The sequence below is a fragment of the Podarcis muralis genome, chromosome 7 (assembly GCF_964188315.1).
Source record: "Podarcis muralis chromosome 7, rPodMur119.hap1.1, whole genome shotgun sequence".
In the NCBI taxonomy this organism is placed as follows: domain Eukaryota; kingdom Metazoa; phylum Chordata; class Lepidosauria; order Squamata; family Lacertidae; genus Podarcis; species Podarcis muralis.
The window spans coordinates 52,694,283-52,708,286 of NC_135661.1; the positions used below are offsets into that span (position 1 = coordinate 52,694,283).

At 41.8% G+C, this 14,004-nt stretch overlaps 1 protein-coding gene across 2 annotated transcripts in view; it reads right to left on the reverse strand.

Moving 5' to 3' along the window:
• The window catches only part of PHAF1 (phagophore assembly factor 1), a 42,924-nt gene that overhangs the window by 12,722 nt on the left and 16,198 nt on the right, over positions 1-14,004 (reverse strand). For both annotated transcript variants that reach the window (XM_028739525.2, XM_028739524.2), the window contains exons 5-9: positions 8,781-8,824; positions 7,388-7,467; positions 4,824-4,918; positions 3,108-3,205; positions 2,012-2,124 (exon numbers count right to left, since the gene is read on the reverse strand). In XM_028739525.2, coding sequence (XP_028595358.1) covers positions 2,012-2,124; positions 3,108-3,205; positions 4,824-4,918; positions 7,388-7,467; positions 8,781-8,824 — 430 coding nt within the window. The remainder of the gene's footprint in view (positions 1-2,011; positions 2,125-3,107; positions 3,206-4,823; positions 4,919-7,387; positions 7,468-8,780; positions 8,825-14,004) is intronic.

Here is a 14,004-nt window from a genome sequence, read left to right on the forward strand (position 1 = left end):
ATCTCTGTTCAAGCCATAGGTGAAAGTATTTTAAATGTAGTATGCATCTTACATAAATTTAACATGGATCAACATTTTTGTTAATTATGAATCCCCTTTCCATTGTCCTGCTCTCAGACTGGGAGTTCTTTAGATACACTGGCATCCAAATGCAGTACATTCACTTTAAAACCGAGTTTTGATATGCATGAGTTAACCCTTCAGTGCACAAAGCTAATAATGAGTAGCTAATACATCCAACATCTTTTTCTTTAAATTTCAGGCATATATATATGTTATCTGGACTTCACACTCTACCTTGAAAAACCATTTACAGTTTCTGGATAATAGCTAACTCCTTCCTACTATTACCAGGATATATGATCCCTGTCCTAGGCAGCTCTCCTTTCGCCTCCTCTGTAAAAATAGAAGCAAATTCCACTTAAAATTGGCTACAGTTTCATTCATCTTGTAATCAAGACAACCAAAAATCCTTCATTTTGTGACGCTAATCTTCAAGTGAACAGAAGCAAGACTTGATGAACTTTTCATTCATTACAGTATCCACAAATAAACTAACATCAAACCTTCAACCAAAGGCTGGATTGAAACACTGCACTCATTTTACCTATTTCTTAGGTGATTCTGCTGTTCTTCCAAGAAGCTCATGGCAGCCAGGATTGGTGTTATATGCTCAGTCTTGCCCTGGTGAGCAGCCTAGCTGTTAAATTCTGCACCAGCCAAAGTTTCCAAACCACCTTCAGAGACCGCCCCATGTATAGTGCATTGCAGTGATCTAACTTAGAAGTTACCATAGCATAAGGCTATTCCTGTTCAGGTAGGGACACAGCTGGGCCACCAACCCAAACTGATGCAAGGCACTCCACACCACTAGGCTACCTGAGTCTTAAGCAACAGCAAAGGATCCAGGAATACCCCCAGGCAGTGTATCTGCTCCTTCAGAGGGAGTGTAATCTATCAAGAGCAAGCAACTTCCCATCCATACAGTCTAGGGAACCATCCACTAGTAGTGCCTCAGTTTTATCTGGATGGAGCTTCAGTTTGTTGGCTGTCATCTAGTCCAGTGTTTCCCAACCTTGTGCCTCCAGCTGTTTTTGAACTACAACTCCCATCATCCCTGACTAGCAAGACCAGTGGCAAGGGATGATGGGAATTGTAGTCCAAAAACAGCTGGAGGCACAAGGTTGGGAAACACTGATCTAGTCCATTACCAAGGCAAGACACTGGTCCGGCACTTCCACTTCCACGCCTGCAGTTGTAAAGGGGAAGTAGAGTTGTGTGTCATCAGCATATTGCTGACAATGTATTCCAAAACTCTGGATAACTCCACTCAGGCTTTTGTGTTCATATGAGACTTATGAGCAAACTTGTATGGTTAGCCTCCTCCCCTAGAAACCCCAGATGTCTTCCCAAAACAGAATCCTTCAAGGGTGGAGCAACATCCCAAATCAGCTTCAAAATATGGTTTCATATCCTGGTTTGGTGGACTCTTGCAAATGATGGTCAGATATATGGTGTTGGTGTGGCTACAACATGACTTCATAAACCATGGTTTGGGGGTCACATCTGAATTCTAATACACATCTGACTACTGGCTGACTGACTCTTGATCCAGTTTTAGGCTTCTATGTCTCTATGGTGGTAAAGAGCACCTCCTAATTCCCTTTGCAACCCTGCTAAATCCCTGGGAATCTTTCCACATCTCCCAAAGGTTCTGATTGTGAATCTGGTTCATATATAGTTTTGCAGGAATTCTTGCTTGACAGACAGACTTACTTACTGCTCAAGGAGAACCCACACCCCTCCACGTAAGACAAAGTTTCATTATACCAAGAATGGTGTTGCAATGAACTTGGAATCAACTGAAGCAATATTTCCTGGAATGTACGAGTCATCTCCAATAGAGGAGGTGAGAGAGAAATCAGAAGTAAGTACTTGAGAGATTCCAAGATATATAGGTTGCCCATATTCACATTTGTGCCTTTGAAAGGAAACCTCTGCTCACTAATACCTGCAGTGAGTAAGCGAAGCCGTAAACCTGAGGGCCCAGCTCCATCTCTCAGAACATCAACATTCTCTGCATACACATTTCCAAGGAAACAGCTGAGGGGCATCATAGGAGCCCTGAAACAGCAAGATCATGTACAATTAAACAATATGCAGATTAGTGCTAAGCAACACATTGTTTCTGGTTCACTTTTCTATACCAATAACGAGTGCTATCTGACTAAACAGCCCTAACTCAATAGTGGTGTCACAAACACAACTTACAGATGAAGAAGCAAAAAGATAAGAACTGCATTCTTTAAAGGAACCTCCTTGACATTTACTAAATTTATGCTAAACAGCCAGCAACAGAACAGAATGCCCATGTTGAAATTTAAATTAAACTACCACACAACAAAGTCCACACTATAAACATTTAAATAACTGGATTTCTAACTGGAAGTAACTCTAGGGAGCTTGTTATGGCTGAATTTGAATGCTAAAGCATGGCTGAGAAAGATTAACTATGGCTAAATTGATAAACTGCATAGGTTGCAATTGACCAGCAAACAAGAATTAGAAACCATAGTTTGCAATAGGTTTGCAAACAATGCTTTGATGAGATGTCTGAATTGGTAAACTGGTTATTAACATCATTCTGCCTTCAGAGGCTATTGCATCTTCAGAATAGAGCACTGACCAAATAGAAGCAAATAAGCAGCTATAAACCATGGTTTTCGCCTGCACATTTTGAAGATAAAACTATAGTTTGGGTTCAAAAATTGTCTTTACAGATCCTCATGGTTTGAGAAGATGCTTAAATTAAGCTTGGCTCAATTAACTCTTGAGCATGTTAACCAGCAGGGTTGGTTGGTATGTTTTTAAATACCAGAGTAAGTTATTGTGTGAAGAGGCTCTGTACTTTTAATCTGGAAATGGACTTGCCTGAAAAAGCTTAAACACAAAATGACAGACTATGTAAATAGCCAAGTAAACTTGAATACTTTAATAAAGCTAAATATAGCCAGCATACATAATTATATGCACATAAAATAACACGAGATTTGACTTTCACTATTTATCTATTTGGAGATATTTCCCAAAATATAAGAGCTACTTACTTGGTATCTTGCAGACTGTTTCCACTATAGATGTACATACGTTTCACAGTTGCACCATGGGGAATTTGCAGGGAAGCTAGGCCATGGGCAAAGTTTGGCTGGAAAGGTTAAATTAAAATTATATTTGATTGCACAACACATAGTTTTAAGTCCAATAATACTAAATCTTGTACCACATAAAACCAAGTGAGTCAGAATGATCTTCAAAAACCAGCAAAACCTTATCTCTCTACATAGCAAAACTAAGATTAAAACCCCCATGACATGTCCTGCAGCAGTTAAAACCCCCATGAAAGAACTTGCAAAAGTCACTTGCATGTACATGTACACACACACACAGTGGATCCCATGGCACGCATACTCCACAAACCATTTCTTCTTAGTAGTCTATGAATGTAGCTGATTAACAGACATAGACAGCAGGACCCCCCCCCCCACTCATCATCCTTTCTTCCCCCTCGTATTTTGAAAGGGAGATTAATTTCAGCACCTCCTGCTAGGAGGCTAGTTGTTCATTAAACTTATTCTAACTAGGAATATTACTGTTGTTTTCTTGTCTTGCAGTGCAGTTTGAATTTTAAAAGAAACAATCCATGGTTGGACGCCAATCTACGGTATATTGCAGTGGTCCCAGAATGTTAGCCAATTGCAGGGTCCCTAATTTCAGAGGTGTCAGACACTGCAGTGTAGTTATTGCAAAACAGCAATTTTCATAAAAATTATTTGTGAATCTTGATTTGAAGATTTAGGGAACCTATTGTAAATCCACATGCACTTTGTTCAATTACTGTATTGTTCTGTGTATTGGATGTCCCCATGTATAGGACATTTTTGGGGACTCCAAATTAAGAAAATGGGGAAAAATTGCCCTAACTTGTTGAAATTTTTTTTTTTGGGGGGGGGGGGGGAGAGGATTACCCACAGGCTAATAGCTCCGTGTGTCTAACAGGCTGCCTATCAGCTGTTTCCTCGCCAGCAATCGCTGAGCTGGACCCAGGACTCTAAGCGTGGTCTGACCATGGCGGAATAAAGGTAAAGGGACCCCTGACCATTAGGTCCAGTCTCGGACGACTCTGGGGTTGTGGCGCTCATCTCGCTTTACTGGCCAAGGGAGCTGGCGTACAGCTTCGGGGTCATGTGACCAGCATGACTAAGCTGCTTCTGGCGAACCAGAGCAGCGCACGGAAACGCTGTTTACCTTACCGACAGAGCGGTACCTATTTATCTACTTGCACTGGGCGCTTTCGAACTGCTAGGTAGGGAGGAAGAGAGGGACTATTACTTCCCTTGACCAGAACACTATACTTCTGTTGATGCAGCCTAGAAAAAGCATTCACTTTTTTTTTTTTGCTGCTTTTGTTAACACCGCCAACAGTTTGAAACAACTCTGATTCCAATCTCTGATTTGAGATTAAACTATGGTTAGTGGTTAACTATGATAATACCAGTTCAGATATCACAGTAAACCTATAGTTATCACTAAGCAGGAAAAGGCAGAGGGGGGAACAAGTGGGGTGGAGAGAGGGAGTGTGTGTCAGCCTGCAGGATACTTTTATAGTTTGGAAATCAGTTCCAATGACAGCTGAACTAGGCTTAAAGGGGAAGTAACATATCTCAAAAATCAATAAATTAAGGCACAAAGAGAGTTACAAGTCTTTCAAAACACAGTGACTGCTTTGTTTAACAATGTATTTATTAGCAAAGAAGATTTCAGACCTCATACTTTGGAGTTTCAGTCCATGAGTCCAATTGAAAGGAAAAAGACAGTCCTCTGAAGTTGAGGTGGAAAAGTTGTTCAGCAGAGTTGTACACTGGAAACACACACACACATATATGCATATAAGAACAGCAATTTATCCCTTTCCAATCTGACAGTACTGTCAAGCAGTTTAGCTCTTCATTTAACTATGCCTAAAGTGCTTATGAAACATCTAGCAGCAGTTGGGGCTTCAACCTGTCTAAAGGCAAAAACCCATGGGGTGAACAACAGGGATAATTAATGAGGCCAGATAGGAGGTTTTCAAATGCTCAAGTACCAGACAAGATTTTTCTATTCTCATTATTGCTATGGAATTTGTAGGATTGAAAAAAACATAGCAAACCCATCAGGCACAGGCTCCATCCTACTTGTTTCTCCCACTTTCCTCACATGGCTTGGTGAAATTGTAGTGTAGCATTATGTGTATATGAAGGACAATGCTAACCATGGGTTGTTCTTAACCAGGGTTTGTTATTGTTTAACAAACCCTGGTTAGAATGCTAAACCTAGTTAGTGTAAACCTCCATAGCAAAATATTGGGTTGTAGTCAACTAGATCCATTAGTCAGGTCAAGTCTACTCTGAGTAGAACTAACAGTGGATACAATTCATTGCTACTATGAGAGGAAGGAGGGCACACGCCTGATATAACCAGCAATTGTAATGAGGACTGTTGCCTCTGCATGTGGTCTGAAGCAATATCATTATAATCTGATGGTTTTATAATTCTGTTAGCACAGATCTGCTTTTTCGTCTCATCCCAAACATATTCATATGACACTGATTGCAGACAGATAATACCTGATGACTTGAAGGCGTTTTGAAATAGGCATTGTTTCCTTTGGTGTACTCACAGCTTTAGTCAAACAGGATTTTCAAGTTTCTAAAGCACTACTGCAAGTATAGGGAACCTTTTTCAGCCCAAGAACCTCACTGCCTTCTAGGCAATCTTATAAGAGTCACATGCCAGTGGTGGATGGGGCCACAGGCAAAAGTGGGCCAAGCAATGACTGTACCTTTGGACAGTAGGCCTGTGTCTACACACACTATTGCACCCCTCTCTATCATCCAGCCAGGCAAGCAGGAAGCATTTTCAGAGTTCAAGGACACATTACAGCCAAGCAAAACCACCCAAGGAGGATGTACAGCAAGGCCACTGACTGGCATAGCCTAGGAAAAGAGGGAGTATAGAGAGGCAGATAGAGAGGCTGGGGAGTTGGAGTTGCATTGGGTTCCTGGGCCTGAGGTTCCCCACTACAGCTACCTGAAAAACCTGCTTGACTAGAGAATAGAACAGAGCCAGAGAAAAAAAATTAACGAAACATAAAGCATAAATTCCACGGGAGACAAAAGTCAAAATTCTTACCATGAATTTCTACTGGCAGGGGTTATTGGAGGGCAGTCAGTAGTCTGGGATGGCTCTTCCCACTGACTGGACAGGCAGGGTCCCAAAATGATGATCCTACCCAGAGGAGGGTCCATCCCACTCACACCAGACCAGCCAGCACAGAAAGAATGACCCATCATACCACATGGACTCTATCCACATAGGAGGATACCAGTTCCAACAGGTCCAGGTCCAGAAGACTAACACAAGAAAAAACAGGCCAAGGGGCAAACAGGGAACCTTTTCAAGAGCCCTATTGCCTCCCTGAGCCTCCTAGAGATGGTTGAGGATGAGGAAGAAACCTTCTGCCTAGCCCTTACCCATCAAAGGAAACAAATATGGCCTCAGACTTCAGGAAGGCCAAAGTCCTATCCAAGCAGAAACATCCAGAGTGCCAGGACCATTCCTTGGTTGACAATAGAGTAGGACAAAATTAAGGAAGAACCACTTTTTGAGCTCTGTGAAAGATGGTCTTAACCTTTAGGACAGGCATGTCCAAAGTCCATTGGGGGGGGGCCTAATCCGGCTCGCTGGTCAGTTTAATCTGGCCCCCACAGGCAGTTCTTCCCCGTGGTTCTAAAAAAAGGTCTATAACTTTGGTCGGCCCTCTTGCATGTTCACTTCATCAAATCTTACCCTCTTTGAAAAAAGTTTGGACATCCCTGCTTTAGGACAAAGGTCATATCAGGCTGAAGTACCACCTTGTCTGATAAGAGTAGGATCATAGTTTGGGATCCTTGGGCAGGATCATAGTTTGGGACCCTGCCTGTCCAGCCAGTGGGGAGAGCCATCCCAGACCGCCTTCCAGGAACCTCTGGCAATATAAGCAAATCAACCATAAGCACCAATGGTTCTATCATACAATTTTTTTTTCAGCTCTCTGAAAATATATATATTGTCAGTCTCATGCCTCTACTAACTCATTAGCAGCTTTTTTAGCACACTTGGCAAGATAGATCATGAAGCACATAGAAAGCTAAAACCAAGTTTAAGCCTCCTTCATAAACAAATAATCCCATGTGAATGAGATCCTTTGGTCTATCTGACTTTCAATTCCAGTGATGCATAGGGAACAGCCACAGGCACAACCAGTCAAGTATCCACATGTGAACAGTGCCAAGAATTGCCAACTCACCTCCTGGATGTGTTGCTCCAAAAGACTGATCAATTTGTTCTATGGTTGGAGCAATAGCCTGAGAGTTAAAATGGACACCACTGGAAGGAAGGAAAAATCAATATTGCCATGAACGCTTTCAGTCAATGGAGTCAAAGGCAAATGAGAGATCAACAAACACAACACACAGCTTTTGTTGGTGGACAGCTAATGTACTTTTGAATAAGATAATTCAAAACAAATCAGTGAACAATGTGCAAGGTCTCTTGTGAAAGCCTCTACGTGCATTGGGGACATAACCTGACTCTCTTTGACTCATTGTTTTAACTTATCTGAAAGAAGTGTGTATATTTTATGCAGGAATATCAAGAAGCCTTATTTGGTGATATTTTGAAAGTCATCATGATCACACTTCTTAAAGATTGAAACCAAAATATTAGATATTCAGACAGTTGGCAATATTCCAGTTGAATAATCAGAAACAAAGTGGCCAAAATTGAAGCCCCTTGAACTGAGTCGATATGAAAAAAAAATTAACATGTCCCTCTCTGGGGCTTTGCCAGGCGTAAGTCTCTGAATCAACATCGGATCAAATATTTGTTGTATTCAAAGTCACTTATAAAACAGCTTCATGAGTCTTTCATCTTCACAATTCATTCCAAACTTACCGTAACTATTTTTACAGTCACTCAGAGAAGCAGGTCACTATTCCCCTTCTACAGAATGAAATAGTACCTATACGGATGCTCTGCGCAACCCTGCTTCAATGAGGTTTCCATGAAACCTTTTGTGAAATTTATGAATGAAAATATTTTGGAAAGTCACCAAGAAAAACACAGTAGAAATATACTCAATACATTTTTAAACACAGGAAAAGAGAGGCTTTTGTTTCAATTATGTGCTTCACTGAGCAGAGTAAGATATTCTGAGGGCCTGAAATGAAGCCACTTTTAAAGCCAGTTTCTCTCCCCGCTCCTTTTTTTCAGCAGTTATATCAGCACTGTCACACAAGAGCACACAGAAATTAGCTGAGGGACAATTTGTAGAAGAGCACAGCTTAAGCCTTAAGATCACCTGAGGACAGATCCTTATTAAAGACCATTCCCTTTCCCTAAGAAACTGTAAAGGTGGCTGGAGATCTCCATAAGAGAAATCTCAGCACCCTCACCAAACCCTTCCAGGATTCTTTCAGGTAAACCATAGTTTTGAGGACTGTAGCATACGTCTTATGTTAGCTGTGAAGATGAGATGAGTGATCTCGTCTCAGTTTCTTAAGCCAAGATGGGATAAGGATGAACAGGATATCTTTTAGCTCAGAAACTTTTCAGCTGTTCTCTCTCAATGGCAGATGTCCTGCCAACCCTAAGAGGGGGAAAAGGAATAAGTGGCTACATTTATTTGACTGACCACTTACCAATATTTTAACTTCACTTTAGTCAAGTCATAAACTTCAATCACCTAAAAAAACAGGAAAAATACCATTATTACAAAAGTAAAAGTCTGGTGTTGAGAGAGAGAGGGGGGGGGATGCATACATGCATGGACACACACACATGGACACACATGAACAGCAGGACTGTTGAGAAGTATTGAAAAACTTTCCCCACACCCCACTGAGCAGTTCAGTAAAGCCCCTCCAGCTCCTGATGCCCCTCCAGCTCGTGTGAGCCAGAGCAGTATTGGGGCTTGGTAGGGCTGGGTGGTAGGAGGCAGGTGGGGAGGAAGAAGCAGCCAAGATACATTGCAGACACTGTGGTATATTAACATATCATGGTATTTAGCTGCTGATCTATCACAATGTTGAAAACCAAGATACTGCCCAACCCTTGCCATGCAGATGATGGTTATATAATAAAAACATTCTAAAATAAGGGTCTGTCCACTGTGTCTCTTTCTGTTGCTTTATGATTTTATGGGGCAGGTTTTTAAAATATTGTTGTAAGCTTCCCTGAGCAAGGCATTGTGTTGGAAGGGCAGGTGCAAGTTTTCTAAATAAATAAGTATGTGATGGTTTAGTACTGCAGGTATGAACTCTGGCGAACTCAGGCTTATGGGCTCTTCTTCTTTGCTGTAGCCACAGATAGAAGACTAGAAGCTTCTGCTTCCATTTTCAGCAAGCTCTGGTTTTGTCCAAACCAAGAACTTCAGTTTGAGGAAATAACTCCGGCTAATTAACCACAGTTTGAAGTCAGTTTGTTTGCTTAAGGAATAGAGTTTGGACATAGCAGGTTTGGACATAGCAAGTAACTGTTAAAAGCTTCCAATATCTTCTTCACAGCTAGAGGAAGTAGAGAAATGGCATGTGAGTCTAAAAGTTCATGAATGTAGTAACCACCATCCTTTAGCATTATCTGCAAACCAGGCCAAAGTCTTAGAAAATAGGAAAGAATGTGAGTGTAAGTACCAGAGTGAGGCTGCAGTGAGGGAAATAGGAAGAGGAGGGCAAAAATGAATGCATGGAAGTGAGTGAGAGAAAAGAAAGGTGAAATAAGGACCAAAATATGGGGCAGAAGCAAACCATACTGATTATCTATCCCACTAAGGACATCAGACATTTACTGAGCATATTAATTTAATTAACTCATTAAAATGTCCATTATAGCATCTAAAGAAAAACACACACATTTTAATAGGATTTAATGAAGGTAAGAGTTTTCTGAGGGCACAAAAAATATAGGGGGGAAATTCTTCGGCATAAAATCTTAGTTCAAGATGAACAGATCTGTTTGCAGCAATGCTTTCATCTTCCTTCTAGGAAACAGTTTTGGTAACAATCTGATTGTAAATCTATATGTTTACTTTCTATCTGAATAAAAAAGGTTTGCCACAACCAACCAAGCGCAGATTTTGCAGTGATAGGACCTTGGGCTACCTCGTCTTTTCTTTCTATATGGATGCTTCGTGTTTTTACAAATCTTGAGGTTCCGCCAAACATGCTCTAGGGTGGGGAACCGCGGGAAGAAACTGCAGCTTATAAGGCCTGCCTTTGGTACCACTGATCAAAAGATCAGCCATGGTGTGGGTATATAGGTTGTGGAGGGGAGGGGAAGAGAGATGCCGCTGGAACAGGTACTTGATCTAGAGTGGCAGCTGTCTTACACTCTTACACTTGGTTGGCGAGACTGCAGCCGTCTGGAGTTGCTGAGGCCTCATCCATAGTCCAACAGTCAATATGGGTGGGCCCAGAGCTAATGACCCACTGTTAACAGGAGCACTGCTCAGCTGCGTAGGTGACACACTGTTGCATGTCTTTCTCAGCTCCACAATTCCCAAGTGGCACTGTGAGCATGTGCTAAAACATTTGGAAACTGAGTATTATATTTAAAAAGTGATTTCCTCTCTGCCCCCATCATTGCTGGAAGAAGCTTGTAGTCAGTGGCTCAAACATGATTTTAGTGAAAGTGGGTTCACACATTGCTAGTTAACTAGATGTTACACTAGGCACATATATTTATTTTTATCTTTGCTATGGGAGGGGGAATTTAGCTCTTCTTCCCTACCATATTCGCAAAACAAAAACCCATTACTTAAAAGCTGCTATTAGCACTGGGAGAAATGCTCCCACTGGTGTCCGTAAAAGTCAACAGGTTTCATGAGGAAGGACTGGGTGGGAGAACAGATAATCTACTATTAAGATGAAGTAGTATCCGGGACTGCTTTTAGCATATTTAAGAATCTCCATTCCATTTCACAATAAAGTAATCATAAGTACAAACAAATCAAGACATAATACAACAGCCTTGTATTGAACAATTTGCCTTGGTTGCTTGGCTTAAGTTTAAGTTTGCCCTTCCAACTTTCAAGTCCTCATTGCCAGTTAACACCAGCTAAGAGTTTCCACCACCTCTTTGGGATCTCATGAAACTGAGAATAGTCCTAAGTATCATAAGCATTTCCAGATGACTTCACCCAGAGGTTGCACAAAATGCTGAAATGTAGATTTCATTTGGTGAGAAGTTGGCTGTGACAATTTCCTTTGCAGTCTGAACTGCAACCACTTTCATGTCTTCATAACCATTAGACTGGGCAACTGTAACAGACACTGCATGGTCACATCTGACTATTCTGAAGCTGTTGCTAGTACAGACTGTTGTGGCTGATGTAGACCCATGTATGGTTCTTTAGGTGATGCTGTGCAAGTCTACAATAAGTCGGAATAGCTTTTTGGGGCATCTGTTTCTGTTATTTCAGACTTAAAATGTAAAGGACCCCTGTCAGTAAAGTCCAGCCGCGAATAACTCTGGGGTTGCAGCGCTCATCTCGCTTTACTGGCCAAGGGAGCAGATGTTTGTCCGCAGACAGTTTTTCTGGGTCGTGTGGCCAGCATGACTAAGCCGCTTCTGGAGAAACCAGAGCAGAGCACAGAAACGCCATTTACCTTCCCGCTAGAGTGGTACCTATTTATCTACTTGCACTTTTGGGTGTGCTTTTGAACTGCTAGGTTGGCAGGAGCTGGAACCGAACAACAGGAGCTCAGTGGCTCCCAAGGCTCAGTGTTTCTGACTTATAAGGTGCTAAATGGCCAAGATCCCACCCACCTAAACAACAGCTTCCCCACTGCGATCTCTAAGGTTGGCAAAGTGGACATGTGCCACAGAGTGTTGCAGCAAGGGTTAATTATCTATAAAGAATGCCACTAGGTAGCTACTCCATCCAAAATAGGGTTTCTGCATTTAAGAGCTCTGAAACTGGACAATATTTCTTCCACAAGCAACATTTTACCCTAGAGTCCCTTTTCAAGGAACTGGCCTGCAGTAATTGAGCAGGCTTGCTTTTATACGAAGAAATTAACCTCTTTATTGCAATACATTTCACTTGAAGCAGTTAACAACTGGATAGCTCAATTACTTGGTTCAGCTCTTGGAAATGCAAATGTTGGTCAGTCCTAGGACCAAGATCACCTGAGGCTTGCAGTCATCAGTCCAGCACAGAAAAGTTTTCCCTCTCCTGGACTAAGCAGAGGGAACACTTACCAAACCAGTATATTTCAGTTCACTAAAGCCCTACCCCAATGCCTAGCAAATCTGATTGATAGGACTTGTAGTTTGGACTTCTGGAGGGTGCCAGGTTGGGAAAGGGTGTTATACACAATGGAGCGGCATAAGAAATCAATTGTGAATGTTTAACAGCATGGTATTGATTCATGTACAAGTGAATGTTTACCAAAGCACTTTATGTTCTACCAAGTAAGCAGCGAAAAAGCATTATGAGCAATAGAAAGAAAAGCCTCTCGTTAAAAAGAGAGGGGAACTAAGCAAATTAATGTGCGGGCAAAACCAGGGAGTGGGGGGAAACCACTGTCAATGAAAAGCGTTTCTTGACAGTTTCAATGAAAGAACACTCAGTGACTTAATGCTGCTCTTTTTAAGAAAAAAAATGAAAAGAAAAAAAATGAAACAGAAGGTAGCACCATGTAATTTCTGTGGCTAAAATTTGGTTTAGGGGGAAGAATAACAAGTATGCTAATCATATTAATACTTCATTTGTGCAAGAAAAAGCAAACATGTAGTGTGGGCATTGCCACCCCAGTGCCTGCGGCACTCACAATGGCCTTTCCTGGCGCCCATGGGGTTGACAACCCATGGTGTGGAGGAGGGGCAGACAGGTGGAAGGTAGAACAGTGCAGAGCAGTTGCCAGAACTGGAAGGGTCCATCCCTTTACATTCTGGTTGCTTTGAAAGGAAGTGGCATGGATGGCTTCCCTGCTGAGTAGCTGGTCTGGTTTCCTGGCTACATGAAGCTGGTAGTGAGCATTTCCTATGAAAAGGTTGTATGTGATTCAGAGAGATGCACTTAGGCAGAGAGATGGACAGATGTGTGTTAGGTTGGTCTCTCTCTCTCTCTCTCTCTCTCTCTGTGTGTGTGTGTGTGTGTGTGTGTGAGAGAGTGAGAGAGTGAGAGAGAGAGAGAGAGAGAGAGAGAGAGAGAGAGAAACAGAACTTGTAGATGGGAAATAGGACTGGTTATCCAGCTTGGGGGGGGGGGGGAGTATGCCTTTTTTCCCTTCAACAAGAATTACAGTCATCTACAACTTTCAGCTAACATTTCTTCATAAACTGATGATTCAATATGACATAAGGAAAAGAACAAAGAGCTCCAAGATAAGGGCTAAAATAATGAGAGAAAGGGACTGGTATGGTGATCACTTAGCTCATACAAACACTCTATTCCACTGTGTGCTCTCTAAAACTGCTTTTTCCTGAGCGTGTTCTTGAGCTGTGTTTAGGCCACTAGTCTCTTAACATCTCTACAGCTATGTATTTTGTATTTTTATATTGTGATTTTGTCTTGTGAACCACCCTGAGACCTGCAGGTTTAGGGTGGTACACAAATTTTAACAACAACAACAACGTATTTATAAAATAGTGGTACATATTTAAATAAATAAAACAGAGATATATGAATAATAGAACCATCAAACAGTAGTATTGGAAGACACCCCAAGGGTCATCTAGTCCAACCCCCTGAAGGAAACACAGCTAAAGAATCCCTGACAAGATGGTCAACCAACCTCTGTTTAAAAACCTCAGGTGGGGTCTGACCAAGGCAGACTAAAGATGAACAGGACTAGGGGTAGGGCGCAGAAAAATGCCCAAGGTGTTGTGCAAATGAGGCAGTGAACATGGACAGGCAGTTCG